We start from the raw sequence: 13,272 nt of genomic DNA, 5'->3' as shown, positions 1-13,272 counted from the left end.
GAAATTGACATTTTCTTGAAATGCTCTTCTTTTTAAATATTTTCTTGTCTCAAAAAATCCTCTAAATGATTGACACTACAGAAAGCTTAAATTAAATGATGTTAATTAATTGCACATACACAAAACAATGTTTTCTAATAAAGTACTGTACCTTCTCTAGAAATTCTAAATGTCCCCAAACCCAGACTAAAGTACTGAGGAGGAGCAGAAACGCTTAAGAACAGTTTTGTGACTTTTGTGAAGCTTGAAGGCATAATGCATTCTGACAGAATACTAGGATTTGTCCTAGAATTATTATTGTTTGCTATGGAATACTAATTTTTACTACCCTCATAATGAATCACCTCACCTCACCACACCAAAAAAAAAAAAAAAAAAAAATATATATATATATATGTTTCCCTGATAAATATAAAATGTAAAAATTCTTAATGATTAACTTGTTTTGTATATTAAATATTAATATATTGTTTTTACTACTGCATACTAATAATTTTGTATTGTTTATGGTGAAATACTAAGACTGTATTATTTTAAAATATATTAGTATTTAAACTACAGAATAGCAATATTTATTATATTTATTATTTTATTTAATTTGTATTTTACTAGAAAATATTATTGTATTATAAAATACTAATATATTTTACATTTATTTGCAAAATGACTGACACTTTAATCTCAGACATCTGTGAAGAAGAATGGAGGTCTGAAGTCTGATTTTGCTTCTATTTTTAAATCTTTTTTATTTGAAAGTTTATCCCTGGTACACCGTTAAGTGGGCGTGATCTTCAGCTCCTTTTGCTCTCTTTCTTTCTTCTGCCGCCTCTCACAGCAGTCTGGAATTTCACAGAGCCATTTCAGACACACACACAGACACACACAGACACACACACACACACACACATCAAGTACTCAACATCTGGCAAATGTTTACAAGGTTCACATGGATTTTCCTTTCCAGCATAAGATCATTCAATATCTCTCTCTCTCTCTCTCTCTCTCTCTCTCTCTCTCTCTCTCTCTCTCTCTCTCTCTCTCTCTCTCACACACACACACACACACACACACACACAACATAACTCAATTATACAAAATGGATCAATGTAACAAATATCAAAATTCTGATTCTGGATAATTTCTCATCATTAATCATTTCTATGGTAACAGTTCAATTAAAGGAACTTGGGCAGTGCAGTATACACAGTGAATTAACAATATATGGATTAAAAATATGCCTAATTGTTGCTATAGTGAAGGTTTCTGTGAGGAGATGGAAGAAAAAATATGAAAAAAGTCTGTTGTGTCATTTCTGCAATCAAAGTTAAAACAGTTACTTTAAAATTTCTGGCATCTTCATGAATCAGGAATTTACTCTTTCTGGTTTCTTAGTAACATGACAAACTGTAATTATTTAGTTTTTATTGCATGGGCAAAAACTTATGGCTTTGGGCCTAAACAGCCTTAGAGGACCCCTTATCAGAAAAATGGTTTCCTAGGGAGGATAAAGGTTGGACTATGGTGCAATGGAAGAGGTCATGTGTTCCAGAGTAATGGGTGCATCAAGGTCAGACTCTCCTATCATCCAACAAGATCTTGGAGAGAAATTCCTGCAACTCTGGATAGAAAATACATTTTGTGACAAGCGTTTTTGCATAAGCTTATCAAAAAGAGGCCAATATGAATGCCTGTCAAAATCAAAGCCAATGCCCATCCAAAAAAAAATATTAGAATGTGTAGAATTTCAAAGACAGTCAGAATTTTTATTTTGCATTTTATATTAAACAATTCTTTAAGTCCCAACTCTCAGTTAGTGCTAAAAGGCCTCCTGAGAGGGAGTGGTGTTGGGCTAATAATGGATATGAAAAATGAAAATGCAAATGTAATGCATCATTTAAATGATTGTGTTTCTGAAATTCTTCAGTGATTTAAAATAAGAGTAGCTTGCCATCTAGTGTTCGGTGCTAGTTGTTTTCATTTTCTTATTAGCAATCCTTCCATCCATCCATCTCTCTATTGACATCTATATGTATGTACGAGGAATCCTGAGACCTGCTAAGATGAAAAATGTACACTTGATGTGAAGACGTGTAGAGCTTATACAATAATTGAACACTTTTATGATATCTCTGTAATAATCAATGCAACCTTGTTTTAGAGCTCCTTCTAGTCAAGCTTCTATTTATTTTGCACTAGAATTATTGGTGGAATAGGTTCTGGTATATGGTATAAGATACTGTTAGATTACATTTTTTGGATTAGGGCTACTGTTATGTCCCAGACAAGAATCTTATCCTCTTGAAATACATCCCGCTATACTGAAACAGTTTTTTGGGAGATGCGGTAGCTTAGTGGTTACTGATCAGATGTTTGTGAGTTTTAATCCAATGTCCACTAAGCTGCCCCTGCTGGGCCCCTGAGGAAGGCCCTTAACCCTCAGTTGTATGAAATGAAATTAAATGTAAGTCACTCTGCATAAGGGGGTCTAATAAATGTAAATAACACATTTAGATGCTAAATTCTGTGAAATCTAGAGAAATATGCCAAGAATTAAGTAAGAGACTCATATCATTTTAGTTAATGCTCACAGACTGAAAAGAAAACATATTTATACTACAAGCAAGCACATGAACCATTTATTTATAACCATGTGACGCTCTGCTGAATGTAGCATATATGACGCAGAGCGGAAGGGAGGGTTTATTTCCTATTCCGGTTCCGCGGCCGGCCGTGGTGCTGAACGGACAGCGGCGCCGGGTGCCGCCGTCCTCTTCCGCGAAACGCAAGCGCTCACACCGCGATGGCGATGGGCGCGCACTCCAAGAAAGGCGGCTCTAGGAACGTCGCAGTGGAACGGAAGAACCTGATCACCGTGTGCAGGTGCGTTAATAAACTTTAATAAGCACTCTACATAGTGCACTATTTCTCTAGTAGGGACCTGATACACCTTTCTGATCCCCACAATAAAGCGCCTAAAAACGTTCCTTTCCCCCCCCTAATTTTTCTGTCGAGCAACTTCCGGTAGTTCTTGGATATGGTGATGTATTGTGATATAAAGGTCAGGAAAACAAACCAAAAAAATCCTACCTCCAAGTCTACGTACTGTATTGCTTACTATGCTTATTCGAATTGCAAAGATAACCTATGATCTTGACTAGCTACCAGTTCCTTTCTTTCTTTCTTTCTTTCTTTCTTTCTTTCTTTCTTTCTTTCTTTCTTTCATAATAACAACAACAATAGCTTATTTATTATTATACGGTGATTAGCATCAGTATACGTATAAACACACACACACACACACACACACACACACACACACACACACACACACACACACACACACGATTTATGATTAGTTCCCGGATGAGGTCGTTGCCATGACGACAACCTTCCGTCATTGCAAAAGGATGGCCGGGAGCTGTCGGTACCAGCTGAGAGAAAAGACTGGCATGGAATCTGTGGCTTCCTGCAGATGTTTCTTTTTTTAAAAATCATTATTATAACATAAACACATTTTTTTAAATTACCAATGGTATAGAATTAAAAGAAAACAATATTTGTATTAAGAACGAAACCCCCATCCATTCAGCGCTTTGTTCTTTAGGCAGAGTAAAATGCAGTAGACTCTTAAAGGCTGAATATTAGAAGCCTATTTATAAAGTAAGATGCACATATCCAGGGGAAACTAGTAAGCTGTCAATGGCTTAGTATTAGATATTATTGGACATACTGGACTAAGGCTGTTATTTCACCCTGTGTGAATCATAAGTTGTGCTACAGAGGAAGAACATTTCCATCCCTCTTGCTTTTTGCGGATTTGAAAGGCTGACTGAGGGACTTGGCTGCTTTGTTTTTCTCACTTGGTACAGTCCTGTGTAGTGCTCAAGGGGGCATTGTTGTACTGTACCACAAGGCAGCTGAATGTGACACCAGAGCCAATTTCTTTCATAATATGTCATACCAGAGTAATGACCTGGCTTTACAGCGCAATATGTCTTTTCCCCTCAAACAAACAAAAAAAATCCCCCCATTTGGTCACCTACCCATCTACCATACTAATCAGCAGCCAGCTCTCCTCTACTATTTGATAGTAAACAAACAGGGAGAGTGCTAGCTCTTCCTTTAAGATACATGAAGCTATCCAAAAACAAAAAACGTTACTCATGCTACATCACAGGATATCGTAACACACTTGGAGAACATTGCTCTCTGCTGTCATCAGCATACATATTATCTACCACATGCCCATGTTTCTGTAATTGTGATTTTTTTTTCTCCTCTACCAATGTACCAGTACTGGTGACATTTTCTCAGTCTCCAGGACTGTGTTTATGGATTTGAAGTGAATTAAAACATTTACTGATGATTCACAGCCACAAACTGCATGGAACATGGCATTCTTTAAATGTGTCCAAGATTTTATTCATATTAATATTAATTTTCGATAACCACAGGACAAAGAAGTAGTTCCCTCTGAATTATTTAAATTAATGTGCTCATTCCAATACATTATGGTTTCTGTAGTAACGTCACAGGGACTTGTTACATAAATTGCATAAAAGTGTGTGTAATTGTTGCTATAGTGAAGTTTTCTATAAGAAGGCATTCATTTAACATTTCATGTGAGAAGTCTTTAGTGTCATCGTTTTGTAAAATAGGTATGTAAATTGTAGGATGTGTTGTTTTTTTCACATAAACATGTTGTATTTCAACTTTATGGAGGACACAACAATTTGTCCGTATTGTCCTTCAGGCTGTTTCTATAACAGATACATGGCAATACTTGTCAAAGCATATAATTGTAACATCTAGTTAAAGCATGTCAGAAAGTGTGTGAAATTGTCTCTCTGTCTCTGTACATCAGGTTTTCGGTAAAGACCTTGCTGGAGAAATATACGGCCGAACCAATAGATGACTCGTCAGAGGAGTTCATCAATTTTGCCTCCATTCTTGAGCACATCCTCAGTCATCGCTTTAAAGGTAAACGAAAATAAAAAGTCCAAAGCATGGGTGCACAATTTTATTCACAATGGGTCAGTGTGTGTGCCAATCAAGCAGGAGCCTAATTACACACATTTCATAAGTTGAACTTGGCTTTCTGTAGACTTAGGTGTGGCTTTTGTTCGGTTGCAATAAAATCCAGACCCACGCTGGCCTTTTCTAGTTAAGATAGGTTACCCCTGGACTAAAGTGTCCTTCACAGTTACAGATGTGGAACCAATAAGACTAGAAAATAAATTCTTGTATGTTGTTTCCTTTTGGAACAGGAGCAGGGAGCTGGTTTGATGGCCAGCGCGGTTTCTGGGACTTCATCCGTCTGGCCTGCAGTAAAGTGCAGAACAGCTGCATCAGCAGCATTGAGAACATGGAGAACATCAATTCGTCTCGAGCAAAGGTAAGGGTCAGGCGTTCCAGTTGTACAGAAGTTACAACAAGTTGTACGGAAGCTTACCAACAGAAATAGGTGTTACTACTTTTGCTATTTTATTGTTGTGGTTATTCCTGTTGCTGTATGTAGGGCAGAGCTTGGATAAGAGTTGCACTGATGGAAAAACGTCTATCCGAATACATCGCCACAGCGCTACGAGACAGTCGCACTACCAGGTTTTATTCACTGAATACACATGGAAATTCTGGAAACAGACATACATGCAAATAACTATAAAAAATCTGACATGGTGCATCATAAACAGTAGATACAGTTATAAATGTCCAGTTATAAAAAATATCTACTGTTACAAAATAATATATTTTCTGTAGAATCACACATTTTAAGTTTTTAAGACAGAAAAACTTTAAATGGAAAAACCATGCACTAATTATGTTTTAATTGTCTCATTATTAAAAAAGATAGAGAATATGTGTACTGTGATGGAACATCAGAAGTTGTTTGTGAAGTTCTGACTTTCTAGACTAGAAGTTTCTTGTGACTAAATTTTTTTCTCTTCAATGAAAAAATTGAATGTTTTCTAGTGAATGAATTCGTAATGTAGCCAATGATTGACAATGCTTAAACATACTCAATTTAATGAATGATCAGTATTTTTTGTGAACCCTCTTGTTATTGAATTTGTGTGTGTGCCTGCAGGAGGTTCTATGAAGAAGGGGCCATCATGTTAAGAGAAGAAGCCAGTGTTCTTACAGGAATGTTAATTGGACTAGGAGCAATCGACTTCAGGTGAGATGAGATCTGACAGAAAAACAGATGTCAATGAATTACAGGTGGCAGCATTACAGTATAGTCAATTAATTGTATTAATTATGGTCAATTAATTACATTTGAGACTCTAATAAATACAAGTAACATAAGAACATGCACATTAATACAACCCATGACTTGCAGACACACTACTGTCAGAGCTGCAATTATAGATAATTAATCAAATTAATCTTCTGACCAATCAGAATCCAGAATCCAACAGCAGCGAGTAGAGCACTGTGGTATAGACATGTTATATTAGACCAAATTCATCTTACCTTTGAAGAAAAGGTCAGGTAGATTACCAGCTGACCGTGTGTTGTGATTATCTGTGACACTCATTTTAGTTGTCTTCTCAGTTTCTGTTTAAAGGGAGAGTCTTTGGATGGAAAGACGGAGGCGGTCATTGATTATACACCATATCTCAAGTTCACTCAGAGGTGAGTTCAAATATACCAAATGTATATACCAAATGAATAAGCATGCAGTACTGTCCAAAGCTCAGAAAACCATACTTTAATTTTCCTTTTAATCAAATGACTCTATCATTTATCATATGTACAGTGCATTATACATCACAAAGTGCCATACAGTTATATAGCAAATATAATATTTACAGATCAATCAGTTTTACTGCTGCGTAATTTAAATACATCCTTTCAATACATTTTCTTATAATTTTTGTTCATAATTCACACAAAGTCATATGGTACACTTACCGCTTACTTTAGAGTATTGTTCCTCCTGTTCTCCTTGAAACGATTAATTGTTTATGCTTTTCAGCTATGACTACCTGAGCGATGATGATGACTGCTGCAGTGTGGACAGCAGCAACAGTGACGACAGCATTCCTGAGCATCCCTACATTCCACTGGTCACAGACGAAGAAAGCTGGAGTAATAAATGTCGCAGGATGGAACAGAGGTTCAAGATCGTCAGTGCTCAGAAGGTCTTGTGAGACTTGTGTGTAGAATTACTGTTACCACTGGAAGTTGATTCTATTACTATAACAGATAGTATAGTTATAGTTAGTATAATAGTTATATTGCAACATTTTGCTAGAGATTACAATGATTAAAAATGGACAAACAATTTAAACAGGAATATTAAAAAATGCAAATTCCTGCTACATTTATATTACTTTAAAGATGCTGTGGAGCAACCTACAGAGTTTTGGCATGTGTATTTGTGTGTGTGTAGGGCTATCTAGAGGAGCTTGTGCGTTTGCGGGAGTCACAGTTGAAGAATCTAGAGATTGAAAACAAGAAACTAACCAAGAAACTGGAAGAGATAAAGCTTCAGAGCCATCAGGAGAAGAGAGAATTGGAGTCTGTTGTTCTGGAGCTACAGGAGCAGCTGTAAGACACATGCAGTCTTTTTGTCTTAAAAAAATTGAACTTTTTTTTAGCTGGCTACTTACTTCGTGAACTTATATTCGAACTTATTGAACTTATTTAATTCAGGATACAGATTGATCAGAAGGTGTTGATTGCTTTTTTCTTTTCTTCTCTGACAGTAGTGCAGTTTATATTAATGCATGTTTCAGTAACAGATTTAAAATCTGTTTTTTTTTTTTTTTTTTTTTTACCATTCATGGGAATTGAATGTAATCCTTGCTAAGAATTCTACAGTGGGAGCAGATAATATGATATGCTGATTTATTGTAATTTATTTCTCAGGACAAGTCTGATTCCTGGTGAAGCTCATCCTTTGTCCAAGGACATGTCTATTCCTCTTGTAAACCAGTGGCCATCAATTCACACCTACAACAACCACGAAGAAAACCAGCTATACTGCAGGTCAGATACTGCCATCTGCTATTGCCACTGATAATAATAAATCCAATGTACCAGCAATTTGCCAGTTTCCATCTTTATGAAACTTTGTTCTTTGTGTTTCAGTCACAGTGGAAGCTTTCAGAGCCCTGAACTACTTTCAGCACACATCAGCTTGGACTCAGTTTCCCAGAAAGCAGAGGGGAAGCCAAATGGCCAACCTTGGTGCAAAACAGGTAAAAACTCCAGATTCAATTTAGACTGAAATTCAAGAATAAAGGAATGATTTCATTACAACTAATAGAAATAGTCTACTATTACTAACAGATATAGTACTTCATGACTCTGGAATCTTCCACTGTGACTAAAACACAAAGAACAGTTTCATAAAGATATTGCTAGTACATTATTATTATCAATGCGATCAGCAGATGGCAGTATCTGATCTGCAGTAAATCTGGCCTTCTTTCTGGTTGTTGTAAGTGTAAAATCAAAATGAAAGGATTATAAATGAAATATTTTCCAATTCCAATTTTCAATTATATTTTTTGTGATTTGTGGTTAATTATAAGACACATACACAGTTATCATACACAGTTTATTATTCAATAAAGGGAAAATTTTTTTAAAAATTTATCAGGCCTTATTAACAATTGTGTGGTCCTCACCAGCTTCTATAAACAGATTTCAATAGTCATTTTTTTCACAAAACATAAGTCAGCATTTAGCAGTTATCACAAAATAAATACACTCTTCCTACTTCCACATTTATTAAAAGTGTATTTAGCAGTTAGGTGTTACTAATCTTACTACACAAGACAGTTAATCATCAATAATTGTGACTACCTCTATAAAATATATAATACTTTTGGCAGTTTTCTGGATCTGTTTGTGTACATCATGACAAAAAGAAAGAAAATTATCACCAAGAAACAATAGTAGCTGCCCATCACTCTAGGAAGATTATAATGCCATCTCCAAATCTCCAATGTTCAGCATGCTGCATGTAAAAATGATTATTTACTCTGAAACATCAATCAAAAAGTAGCATATTTTGCCCAGTCATCACAATGTAATAGTATTCATATTAATATTAGATGTTCTTTGGCAGTGGCAGCTCAGTGATTAAGGTGTTGGGCTACTGTTCAAAAGGTTGCGAGTTTGAATCCCAGGGCCACCAAGCTGCCATTCCTTAAGCAAGGCCCTTAACCCTCAATTGCTAAGCTGTGTAAATGAGATAAATGCAATCCACTCTGGATAAGGGTGTCTGCCAAATGCTGTAAATGTTTGTGCCCTATGGGTAGTCAAAAAAGGTAAATATTAAATGTAATTCGAAATTTACTGCTGGATAAACAGTAAATGCAACTGGATGAAGTGCATTGGATGGGGCAGGAGTGATGGAATGTCCTTTTCCTTTCTCTTGTCCTTCACAGGTAAAGACTATACGCCATCCATCTTGGGACTGTGTGGTTCACTGAGCTCATTACCCAGCTGTAAGTCTCTGCCCAGTTTGAGGTCCACAGAGTGCCTGGTGAACATTAGCGCAGAGCCAAGTCCTGCTCTCACGCCCAGCTAGACACACACAGAACTATATTTTAATCAGCAAAGTCATCCAAAGACACAACAGCCGATAATTTTATTGTAAGTGCAGTACAGTAAACTTACTTGTGTGGTGTATACCACAAAACGATTATTGTCACAGGATTTCACACTGACTCACCTCATTTCTGCTACTTTCACTGTTCCCATTCTCCTGTTTGATTGTTCTGGCATCGTGTCTCTGGGTGTCTTTGCCATAGACTTTCCCTTGACAGTGGACTATGCACCGACTGCCTAACCACCTAAAACACCTCTAGCTAAACAGTTTCACATTTTCAAATAGCACCTGCCCTGTTTGTTTATCCCTTTAATTAATAAATGAGTCTTCTGCAAAAAAAAATAAAATAATCAAAAAACAAACAAAAAATATGCACAAGGACATAATAATAATATAATTAATACCATATATAATATATAAATATAATACATAGCTATAACATTATCTTAATAAGTGGTGAAACTAGAACAGCTGCCTTTTTCCTCTATAGTCAAATACATTTTGATGAACCAAACTGCCAAAAGATGGAAATGTGACAGCCATTTCTGTGCCACGTAAATCAAAGATGCATATATAAATATCTGTACTCTTACAGATCAGGACATATATAATCAACTGTACATGTAACTGCTACTTTGTCTCTTTTCATTAGCCCATCAGAATCTGTTATTTCTCTACTTATGGGAGAACTCATTGGATCAAAGAGTCTGCTTAAAACTGTTGTGTGAGTGAGCTTGAGGTTGTCATTAGACAAATGATTCAGTCTTTATTCTTAATGTTTATTTGTTTTAACATTGTAAAATCAATGTTTATAACACCAGTGCAAACCCAGCTGTTCCTGTTCTAACTGCAATAAAACAACTGGCTCTTTTTGGACCCTTTTTTCTGTGCACATGTTCTGTGTAGGTTGTCTGTCCTTATTTAAATCGGATTATTTAGTTGCTTTCATAATAAATTTAAGTTAGAACTTTTTTACATTATGAGGCATGATGATGGTAGCATCATTTTACAGAGTTGTTTTTCTAACTGGTAAACTGGTCAGGGTTGACAGCAGGATGGATAGACGGAGCCAAACACAAGGCAACCCTACTTCTAGTCTGCAAGAGACCCTAAACTTACTGCCAAAGCTGCATTATGTGGCCAAAAGTATATTATTACACCCATGTCTAGCTTTCTTACACTATGTACAAATTTGGAAGCACAGAATCTTTGTATGCTGTAGTTTAAGAATTTCCCTTTCAGTGATCCCCAAATTTGTTCCAGCATATCAAAGCCCCATGCACAAATTGAGCTACATTAAGTCATGGTGTGTTAAGGTTTGTGTGTACATTTTTCCATAAGGCTAACCGAACTTGTTCTGTCGTTCCAAAATTAGTATAAGAAATTTACTTTTCTTTTAAAACAGACAAACAAAACGGGTTTTTTGAATGCAATGTATTAAGCGACAAAAATGGAGAATCGACTCCAGGTATTTTGACGTTGAGATTCGGTTCGCTATGAGTCGACTCCGCACTCCTCTAGCAACGCATCGGAAAGAGCTCACGCCACATCGCATCGCATCGCAGAAGACATCCTTTAGTTTTAATATACAGGTTATATATACATACCTACATACATATATTCAGGTAGGATGCTAAAACTGGTGTCAAAACAGCTGAGGAGTCACCCGGCTGTAAGTACAGTTGATTCTCTTTGCTTTTTGAGGATTTTTTCACTCAACCTTTTTGACATTGAAACGCCCCGAGTATTCACGGATAGTCTGATTTGTTTTGAAATAATGAATGAAACCGATTTCATTTTATATACAAATCAAAATGACATTTATTTTTTATTTTGATTCGTAGGTGTATAAGGGGCCGTGTCACAAATGTACTGTACAACCTACATATAGGTATTGCCTAGTGCACTGTTTATCTAATGGAGAGGCGTTTTTCAGCGTTATATTCCTCCTAAATTTAGACGACTGTACACTGAATGAACTAATAACTAATATATTGTGTGTATATATATATATATATATACCCCGTACGTTTGACCCCTACATCATGCTCAACTGTTTTGTGTTTGCTTATTTGTTTATGTGCTTAGCTGAAATAAGTTTCTGTATGCGTTTATATCAGCACTTGTTTGTTGTCTTATCCAAACCATAGCGTTTTTTAGTGTTTATGTTTGGCTATATGTTTATGTTTTAATAAATATTCTGCACTTGCATCCACTGTTGCCACGAAGTCACCAGGATTAAGGAGTGCCCTTATGTGCAGAATGAAGCAATAAAAATGGCATTTCATGACGATAGAGATAAATTTTTATTTTGCTTTTATTGTAGTTGATCCCTCTATTTGTATTCATCGGTGGTGGAGCAACGATGTCGATGCTCTATCTCTGCCGCCTGGCCCTCAAGAACCCAGACTGCTCGTGAGTGCTTTAACAGTTAACAAGTAGAGATGAGCGAGTACAGCATTATCTGTATCTGTATCTGTTAACCATATGAATTATCTGTATCTGTATCTGTACTCGGAGTGGGTGTGGCCTAACCCAGAAGTAAGCGGGGCTTGTCTTGAAATGGGCGGGGCTTTAACCGGTATGTTATTTTAAGCATGCAATTGATATGGGTTGATCAGAAATTGTTAGGGTTCAAGCGCGAAGCGCTGGAAGCCTATTGTTTTTGTTAGGATTTTTATTATTATTATTATTATTATTATTATTATTATTAGGGTTCAAGCGTGAAGCGCTGGAAACCTATTGTTTTTGTTAGGATTTTTATTATTATTATTATTATTATTATTAGGGTTCAAGCGCGAAGCGCTGGAAACCTATTGTTTTTGTTAGGATTTTTATTATTATTAGGGTTCAAGCGCGAAGCGCTGGAAACCTATTGTTTTTGTTAGCATTTTTATTATTATTATTAGGGGTCAAGCCCCGAAGGGGCATAGACACCTATTGTTGTCGTTAGTTTTCTTCTTCTTCTTATTATTATTATTAGGGGTCAAGCCCCGAAGGGGCGTAGACACCTATTGTTATCGTTAGTTTTCTTCTTCTTCTTCTTCTTCTTCTTCTTCTTCTTCTTCTTCTTATTATTATTATTATTATTATTATTATTATTATTATTTTCTTCCGTCTGTCATTGAAGTCAATGGCAGCCCATAGAACCGTACGTAGGAAAGTTATGAAATTTGGCATACATGTAGAGGCCAGTCTTAGAAGACACACTCACACAGACGAGGAACACACACTTACACACACATTTACACACACACTCGCACACTCACATACTCACACACACACTCACATACACACACATTTACACACACACACTCTCTCACACACACACACACACTCACACAGACACACTCACACAGACACACTCACACACACACACTCTCTCTCACACACACACACTCACACACACACACACACTTTATTGTCAAGTATGTTTTCACATACGAGGAACACACACACACACTGACACACACATTGACACACATACACACACAGACACACACTCACACTCACACACTCACACTCACACACACTCACACACACACTCACACACACACTCACACACACACAGACACACACACACTCACCCTCTCACACACACACAGACACTCACACACACACACACAGACACTCACACTCACACAGACACACACACTCACACAGACGAGGAACACACACTTACACACACATTTACACACACA

At 36.6% G+C, this 13,272-nt stretch overlaps 2 protein-coding genes across 2 annotated transcripts in view; both read left to right on the top strand.

Moving 5' to 3' along the window:
* Positions 1 to 2,729: 2,729 nt before the first annotated feature.
* Positions 2,730 to 10,398, top strand: rundc3ab (RUN domain containing 3Ab). Its single transcript, XM_060891070.1, has 11 exons — positions 2,730 to 2,880; positions 4,865 to 4,980; positions 5,268 to 5,395; positions 5,519 to 5,604; positions 6,089 to 6,178; positions 6,559 to 6,639; positions 6,983 to 7,148; positions 7,400 to 7,557; positions 7,879 to 7,998; positions 8,101 to 8,210; positions 9,408 to 10,398. The coding sequence occupies exons 1-11, from the start codon at positions 2,801 to 2,803 to the stop codon at positions 9,548 to 9,550; spliced, it is 1,278 nt and encodes a 425-aa protein (XP_060747053.1). The 5' UTR covers positions 2,730 to 2,800; the 3' UTR covers positions 9,551 to 10,398.
* A 693-nt stretch (positions 10,399 to 11,091) lies between these two features.
* Positions 11,092 to 13,272, top strand: part of ndufa4b (NDUFA4 mitochondrial complex associated b) — a 39,696-nt gene continuing 37,515 nt past the window's right edge. Inside the window, exons 1-2 of the mRNA XM_060891058.1 lie at positions 11,092 to 11,243; positions 11,898 to 11,986. Of these exons, the coding sequence (XP_060747041.1) occupies positions 11,202 to 11,243; positions 11,898 to 11,986 (131 nt within the window). The 5' untranslated portion in view covers positions 11,092 to 11,201. The remainder of the gene's footprint in view (positions 11,244 to 11,897; positions 11,987 to 13,272) is intronic.

Source organism: Tachysurus vachellii, chromosome 2 (assembly GCF_030014155.1).
Source record: "Tachysurus vachellii isolate PV-2020 chromosome 2, HZAU_Pvac_v1, whole genome shotgun sequence".
Taxonomy (NCBI): Eukaryota; Metazoa; Chordata; class Actinopteri; order Siluriformes; family Bagridae; genus Tachysurus; species Tachysurus vachellii.
This window is presented reverse-complemented; position numbering and strand designations above follow the sequence as displayed.

Excerpts from the sequence above, each read along its gene's own strand:
- rundc3ab (XM_060891070.1), top strand. The coding sequence starts at position 2,801 with ATGGCGATGGGCGCGCACTCCAAGAAAGGCGGCTCTAGGAACGTCGCA. Across the intron at positions 5,605-6,088 it reads CGAGACAGTCGCACTACCAG|GAGGTTCTATGAAGAAGGGG; the intron begins GTTTTATTCACT and ends GTGTGCCTGCAG. Across the intron at positions 7,149-7,399 it reads AGATCGTCAGTGCTCAGAAG|GGCTATCTAGAGGAGCTTGT; the intron begins GTCTTGTGAGAC and ends GTGTGTGTGTAG.